The following is a 7,628-nucleotide window of genomic DNA, read 5'->3' as shown; positions in this document are numbered from 1 at the left end:
ACCTATTAATGAACTTTTGTTCTGAATGATAAAGCATTGCTAAATCGCTCCCACATAAACCAGGACTTCAGATAATGGGGGGGTGGGGAAGCAGATTCTAGACATACAGAGACATTTGCATACCTACGTAAACAAAGCAAGAGGTAGGGAAAGAGTAAAACAATGCAACAACTTCAGTTGTTCAACTAGACAAGAATACAGAATATAATTTAAAAAAAAAATAAATCTATTTCCTTACCACCACCACGTGCTCTTAGGAATTACTATGCATCAGGCAAGCACAAAGTGCTGTAATTTGCGTTTAAGAAGAGTAGGTGTAGCACAACAGTCTTTGTGGCCCACCACGTTGGCTTTCTGGCTTGCATACGACTAAAATCAAGAGTGCCCGTATAAGGAGGCATCAGTCACAAGAGAAACTATGGCCTTCAAAATGCAACAGGCTTCCCTTTCTCCAGCATTTTTCTTGCACGTGCTTGTCCTAAATCCCATGCTGCAGGAACTGGGCTTTTCAGATGTCTTCAGGCAAAACAGAATATTCCCCTAATTATTGGTATTCTGCTGCCCTTTACAGTCATGCCTCCGGGAATGCTATTTCGCTTGTTCAGAGAACTGCTCAGCATTTGCAAAGATGAAACCTTCTTCTATAGTTCATAACTGGCTGCACAGCCCTCAGTCAAGAGCTCCATCCAAAGAAAAGTGCTTGAAAAAGAGGATTCTTATTCAGTTGTAAATTATGGAAGGGGTGGCTTTATCCTGGTGTTGGACAGAATGGTGCTGTAGAGCCAAGCAAAACATCACGAATACTTGGCATGGTTTCAAAATTCATACAACACGATTCCCCGTCTGAAGAAACAAAGGTATCAATCGCCACACAGGAGTTCACAGATGGTCATCTCAATTAGGACACTGATTTCAACACTCCTTGAAGAGCCTGATAACACCCTCAAGACAAGCTGATACTTTCACAGCAGCAGCAAAAAACGAATTCTGTGACAGAATACACTTAGTCTTGAATCGGACGCCTATGGATTGGAGAAAATACAGCTGTCCAAGCCTGTCGGAAGAGCTGGACCAGTTTGTAAATGAATGGCAGTGCTGTGGGAGAAGCTGGAGAACAAAACAAAAAGCAAAATAACCTTTCATTATAAAAGGCAAAACTAAGATACACTAAACATATTAAGAAAGAACTAATCCCAACTAGAATTAATCTAAACCTAGTTGTCTGTCTTCCTTCAGTACTTGAGCCTTCACTCAGGCACTGCTCCCACCCCTAGCAAACCGCCTTCAGTATTTTCCAATGGATTAGTTGCAGAATAGCTCTGGAGCACCTGCCACCCAGCAGAAGGGGAAACATGAGGCAATCACTCTCCCAGAAGACATTCACCTTGTAGCACCTCAAGTTGACTGAGGCAAAGGCTGAATCTAGGACAGCTCAGCCCTGCCTCTCACAGTCTGTACCTGGTCTGTTGGTAAGAGCTGAGGATGGAATAACCATTTTTGGAAAACTGGCTTTCGTAGAGCTACATCTTTCTACATGGATTGCAACTGGAAACATTAGAAACAAGCCTGACAGTAAGTTCCTAATCACCCAGTTTTTGTGTCTCCCAAAGACAAGACAGTTACATAGATCAAATCTATTAAAAGTAACTATTTTCTTCTCTGTAATCATAATGGAATTTAAAAAATTGGAAATCTTAATACTGTACCAGGGTCTAATCTCACCACCACCAGGTATAGCAGAAAAGTAGCCAAGAGCATCTTTTTGTAAGGAAGTAAATAGAAGTGGCTTGACATGGATCTCAGCGCTCTACGTAGCAATGTTAACATGGTCAAGAGCTTTTGGGACAAAACACCTAGAATACAAGAACAGAAAAGTTGTTAGGGTAAGTAAAGTAAAAAAAGTAATCACATAGATACAGATAGTAAGAAACTAAGATACTGAAGACTGTTCTTAGCTTGACTGCACAAGAGTTGGGTTGGGTTGGTTTTGGGTTTTTTGTTTTTTTGTTGGTTGTTGTTGTTGGTGGTGGTGGTGGTGGTTTTTTTTCCAACAGGGACCAGAGAAACAGTAAAATTTTGTAATACAATTCATTGTACCATTTTTTTTTTAGGCATCTACTTTAGTATATTGTCTTATACCACAGTAGTGCCAGTTTCTCTCCTGGGAGATAACATCAAGTGATTTCCAGTTCTGGAGGAGGAAAAGTACTTTAAATATCAGACATGATTATTCTACGTGGGCTTGACTGTAAATGGAGACAAAGCAGAGCATACACAGAGCCAATGAAATGTACCCTTAAAGGACTGCTAGGTAGTTTCAGTTTCCCTTTTGTACCTTAAAAAAAAATAAAATAAAACCCCCCAACATTTATTCTGAAGTGCTTTTGAATCTGGAAAATAATTCTCATCTCTTGACACTGGCAGAGACTGAATATGCTTTGTAATTGTAATTAATGGATCATTAAGTTTTCCATTTCCTGCTGGGATACACAACAGGATTTCCTCATAGCTGCTTTGTCATGACAACATTCTTAATACACAGTTAATACCTGCTACCCTTAGTTAGTAAGGGACTAACTAGCTTGAAATAAAATTATAAAAAAAGAAGAGAAGAACTAACAACAGAGGGAAAGCCTACCCAAAACAGTTTCTGTTGCTGCATCTTGCTGCTCTTCAGCAGCCAAGCGCATCTCTTCCCGGTGAGTCCACTGACATCGGCTTTCACAAATGGTCCTGAGAAACACTAGCTGCTGCTCGTTGTCAAAAACATCACAGCCACGTACAAGCTCTTCTGCCCCCTCAAACCGGCCAAGCGGAAGCAACACATGCAACAGATAGAGCTCCAGCAATGAACCATACTCAGGGAGGCTCTTATTGGTTTGGTCTCTCAGCCAGCTACTGCCAACCTCCAGCATCACCTGGGGCTCTCTCACTTTGCTGTATAACAGGATACTGAAATACAAAAAAGAAATACTAGAAAACACTAACTCTTTGTAGAAGGTGAGATCACTGACAGTTACTTCGCACAAGCAGCTATCATGAAGGCATGTATCAGGGTCTACGCTTGAAACACAAGAGATTTTAAGGTGGACAATAGGTGCAGCCACTAATGTTACCTTCTCAGCATCACCCCTTCTGTACTTTCTCACCATGACACAATCTGCTGGCCTGCAGGCATGCTCCATCACACACAGGTCAAGAACAGGCCTGTCCCAGGTTCTGCTTTCATCCTCACACCGCGCAAACTGAAAATATCACACAATATTCAACTCTGCCCTGCTATTAAACCAAACTAATGGCAGGCCTATGTATCTGACAGAAACTCACCACAGCTCCAGAGCTTTTGGAGGCAGGTGTTCAGGGACATGGTAATACTGTAGAACCCAAGACAGAACTTCTCTCCACCGGTTCATCTCAGCCAGCGCCTGAATCCCCACAACACAAAGGGAGCATTTCACTTCTGCAGAACTGGTAACGAAAAGACACTTAAATAAGCACTTCTTACAACCACGTTTCCCCGTGCATCCTTTCCAATGAGAGGCAGCCTAGCCTAGGTACTCTACAGCTCTCCAACAGCTGCTTCCCCCCCTTCCCCTCTCCCCATCCCTGATGAAAAGGCAAAATTCAAGCCCCCAAGAAGATGCACAGAGCCTGTATCTCTAGAACTCGGGGAAGGCTCCTAGGTACACCTTGCTTCCCTCAAACGCGCACAGATCCTTTCATACAAAACACATAAATACAGACAGGCCCTTATTAAATTATCAATTTGGCAGCCAAAGCAAAGCCGGGTTTTAAACGCTTACTAACTCACTTTTTGGCAACAAGTGCCATCCTCCAGCAATTTAGATAATTAAAAAAAAACTAAGCAAAGCCACAGCAAGGCCCATCGGTGCTACTGCCATCCATACAGATAGTATTCATATTTGGACCTGAGAGATTCCTAACCCCTCGCCACAAAAAAAAAAAAAAAAAAAAAAAAAAAAAAAAGTTTATTAAACCCAAAAAGCTTTCTCTTACAAAAAAATAAACCCACAAGCTGTGCAGACGCGGCCTGCCGTCGGGAGCCAGCCTGGCGCCGAGGCCGCTCCCCCGCACGGCCCTGTCCCCGCTCGGCAGGCTCGGCGCACGCTCGCACCTCTCGGGGCCGGGGCCGGTCGCGGGTCCCAGGCTGTCGCAGCCCGCCTCACACTTCTCCACGGCGGCGGCGAAGTCCCGGTGCAGCACCAGCAGGTCCGCCGCCTCCTCCAGCAGCGCGGCCGCCTGGGCCGAGACCGGGGACCAGGACAGGGGTTCGCTCCTCATGGCGGCGGCGGGAGGGCTACCGGGAGGGCTGCTGCTGCTGCCGCCCTCCCCACGCCCCACCGCCCGCCGCTCGCCCGGCTCTGGCTCCAGCGCGGCCACCGCCCCTTCACCCCCGGGGCTCGGCTCCGCTGGAGCAGGCAGCCGCGGTCACCGCAGCCTCCCGCCACCCCGGAAGGCCGTGAGGGAGCCACCGCCTGCCGGCAGCGGAAGGGCTGCCCCGGCGGCCATCTTCTGCCCGCCCCGCGGGACGGCGGGACGTGTAGTTCAGTCGGCGGCGTGAGGGAGCGGGGGCGGCATCAACGGTCCGCCGGGGCGAGGCGCAGGAGCGGCAGCTCCTCAGCGCGGTGGGTGGCTCCGGGGAGCCGTCCCGCCGGCAGCCCGGGCGGCGGCGGCAGAGCTGACTCTGTGAGGATCGACGGTGAAAAGAAGGGTCTCCCGGGGCTCTCCGAGCAGCTGCGGCCGCGGGATCACGCCGCTTCCAGCCGTGCCGTGCCGGGGATCGGTGCCGGTCCCTGCCAAAAACCCCTTCGGCTTCTCACTCGTGCGGCTGCCAAGGGGGAAACCCGCCGAGCCAACGCTCTCCGCCCCGGCTGCCCTCCTCAATGGGCGGGTCAGAGCCCCGTCAGCGGCCGCTGCCGTTTCCCGCCGCGGCCGCCGGGCGTCAGCCCAGCCCCGAGCGTGTCGCCGCCGAGCGACCGGCCCCGGAGGAGGCCGCGGTCGCGGAGGGGGTGGGAAGGGTGATGGGTGCCCTCCTCTCCCGGTCTCCTCTTCCTTCGTGGGCTTTTTCCTCAGCCACCCCCCCACCCGTGGGATTTTAAGCACGTCACGCCGTTAAAGAAACCAACGTTCGGGCATAATAACAGCCTCTCCATCGGCACCCTAACAGGCAGCGATTCGCATTCTTCTTTAGTTGTTATTTAAAAAACAGTAGGGTGTCTTGGTTACGAGGTAACTGTGGCAGCCGGTGCAAGCTCTCTTCGGAAATGAATCTCTGCAGGAGAGGCGGGGTGGATTTATTTTGTAACGCTGACCCCCTGCTAGGATTAGTTAAAAAAATCAAATACGCTAATGCATAGCATGTTAAAAAGTGAAACACATCTCTTAAAGGGGAGTTTCTATGCCAGTCAGGTGTGGGAAGCAGGGAAGAAGGCATGGAGAGCGTGATTAAAAACTTGGCCAATAACTCCGTTTTTATAGGTAGGTGTTTCCAGGAGGCAGGGCCACGCACCTGCCCCTTACGGTGCCTGCATGCATGCAGCAGCACCCTGCATGCACCCTGCAGCAGCAGCAGCAGCAGCTTTCGCGCAGCAGGGCATCCGAGGGGTTTGCACGCTGTGCCCTTAACTGTGGAAGAAGTTCCTGGAGGATCCAGGCTGGTTAAGGCAAAAACACAGCGCAGAAACATTGTAAAAGGAAGGGCCCAGCAGCTAAGCCAAGGCAAGAGTAAAGGCATTTCAGACTTCTGTTGCTTGGCGCTGGCAATTTGGAAAACAACATTCCTTTTTGGGAACTACAAGTCCCAAAGTGCACTGTGGAAACAACATGCCTCGTACCAGCTAGTGCCCAGCACAAATTCCCAAATATGGATAAGGAATCAATTTTGAAAAAGACTCACACTGGCTGCGTACTCCCTACTGAGACTCAGAAAGGGACCGAGACAGCACAAAAACAAGGTAAGTTTGTGATATGCAAAGATATGGTTCAAGAATTTCTTTTGCGGGGAGCAGCCAAGAATATTCTGTCCCTTAGAAGAGTAGCACAGCATTGCCGTGGTGATGTTGGATTTGGCCACTGTGGTGATGGAGGCGACTTTTGAAAGAGGGGACTGTTGTTTCAGGTGGGGAAGTGAGCAGCAGGAGCAGCTGCTGCGGAGTGAGTCAGATCCTGTTTCCTTGCAGATGATCCTTATTAATAAAGGCCTATGGAAAGATATGTGAGCTGCAACACTCGTGCGGTTATGCTAGAGGCAGGGAAGGGTTGGGGAGAGGTAGGGGTCGCAGTGTGTTTTTTTTCAGAAGCCAAGGTGGAACAAGCAGCCTTGTAATAACAATAATTATAGGTAAAATTAATTTCTCTGTAAGGTATGGTAGAATGTTTTTGTACTTCACCCCTCTTCCTAGAGGGGACAGTGTGGTGCCTTGAAGGCCAAACCTCTTGCAGCTCTCTGACCTGCAAATAATAGTAACTCAGTAACCAGATTGTTTAACTTCAAGCCAGGAACAATTACCTATTTTATTGGCAATTTATTAACGAGGAAAATGAAACCACTCCAAAATAGAATCATCTTAGTGGAGATGAGAGATGCTCTAGCTTCCAGACTCGGGGACGCGCAAAGTCTTGGAGGTTGACCTGGCCGTGGGCAGCATCGATTGGCTTCTGCCTCCATTTCTCTCCCTGGCAGTCGGGCATATTCCTTGTGCAACCCAGATGCACCGCGTGGACTCTCTTCTGCTGGGTGACGTCAAGCACAGCTGGTCAGCCTGATCCGTCATCCCAGCACCCTCCTCCTACTATGTAGGGTCATGGAGCAGCAGAGTCTGCACAGCACAGTGCTGCGAATGTAGGAGGTGCAGCCCAGCCCTGGAGAGGAGCCTGAGGCTGTTTGGGCTCACGAACCAAACTGTCACATGGACACTTGTTGCCAAGTAAGAATGATGCTGTTTTTCCATCTTTCCTTAAATGTGAACAGCTTAAACTGGTTTTAAAGCTTAAAGAGTCACTCTTTGTATCTGAATTAGCCTACTCGGCAGGGCTATACCGCTAGACAAATGCTGGAGGAAATCAGCATGTTTGCCTGTGCTCCTGGATAACCATTTCTCATAATCAGAAAAGCTGAAGTCAAGCAAACTTGCTGCCAGTGATGCATAGTAAGAGGGAGCATTGCAGTGGATTCTGTGTCCTGGGTAGGACGTTGATGCCCAGCTCCTTGCCTTTTATCTGAAATCAAGGATTTTTTTTTGCGGCTGCCATCCTAATTTTTCTTTAGGAAAACTGAGTTTCAGAGGGGCCTTGTTTGTGCTTGCATCAGCTGTGGATTCACAAGCTCCCCTCCTCCCTCTCCTGCCAGGCAGTTCAAGGAGAGTTTAGAGTTACAGGCACCTGTAACAAGGCCTCCTGAGGCAAATCGCCTCAAGTATTAATCCAGATCTGACCAGCACACGGTCAGAGGGCCAGAGAGCTGGCAATCAGTCTTTTCTGTGGTCTCTTCTGTGTCAGTAGGCTGTTAATATGAGATTAGCAGCATTAGGGAGACTGAGCTAGAAACAGTGAGGCCCTATGATTTTATTTGAAGAGTAAGAAGCCCTCTTACACTCATATAAAACAAA

General features: G+C 48.5%; 1 protein-coding gene across 1 annotated transcript; it reads right to left on the bottom strand.

Annotated features, from left to right (window-relative positions):
• Positions 1 to 768: 768 nt before the first annotated feature.
• Positions 769 to 4,429, bottom strand: PEX26 (peroxisomal biogenesis factor 26). Its single transcript, XM_082498276.1, has 5 exons — positions 4,136 to 4,429; positions 3,328 to 3,468; positions 2,639 to 2,952; positions 1,707 to 1,853; positions 769 to 1,107 (listed from the first exon to the last, which is right to left on the bottom strand). The coding sequence occupies exons 1-5, from the start codon at positions 4,300 to 4,302 to the stop codon at positions 1,004 to 1,006; spliced, it is 873 nt and encodes a 290-aa protein (XP_082354402.1). The 5' UTR covers positions 4,303 to 4,429; the 3' UTR covers positions 769 to 1,003.
• Positions 4,430 to 7,628: the final 3,199 nt, after the last annotated feature.

The sequence above is a fragment of the Vanellus vanellus genome, assembly GCF_965231255.1.
Source record: "Vanellus vanellus genome assembly, chromosome: 1".
In the NCBI taxonomy this organism is placed as follows: domain Eukaryota; kingdom Metazoa; phylum Chordata; class Aves; order Charadriiformes; family Charadriidae; genus Vanellus; species Vanellus vanellus.
This window is presented reverse-complemented; position numbering and strand designations above follow the sequence as displayed.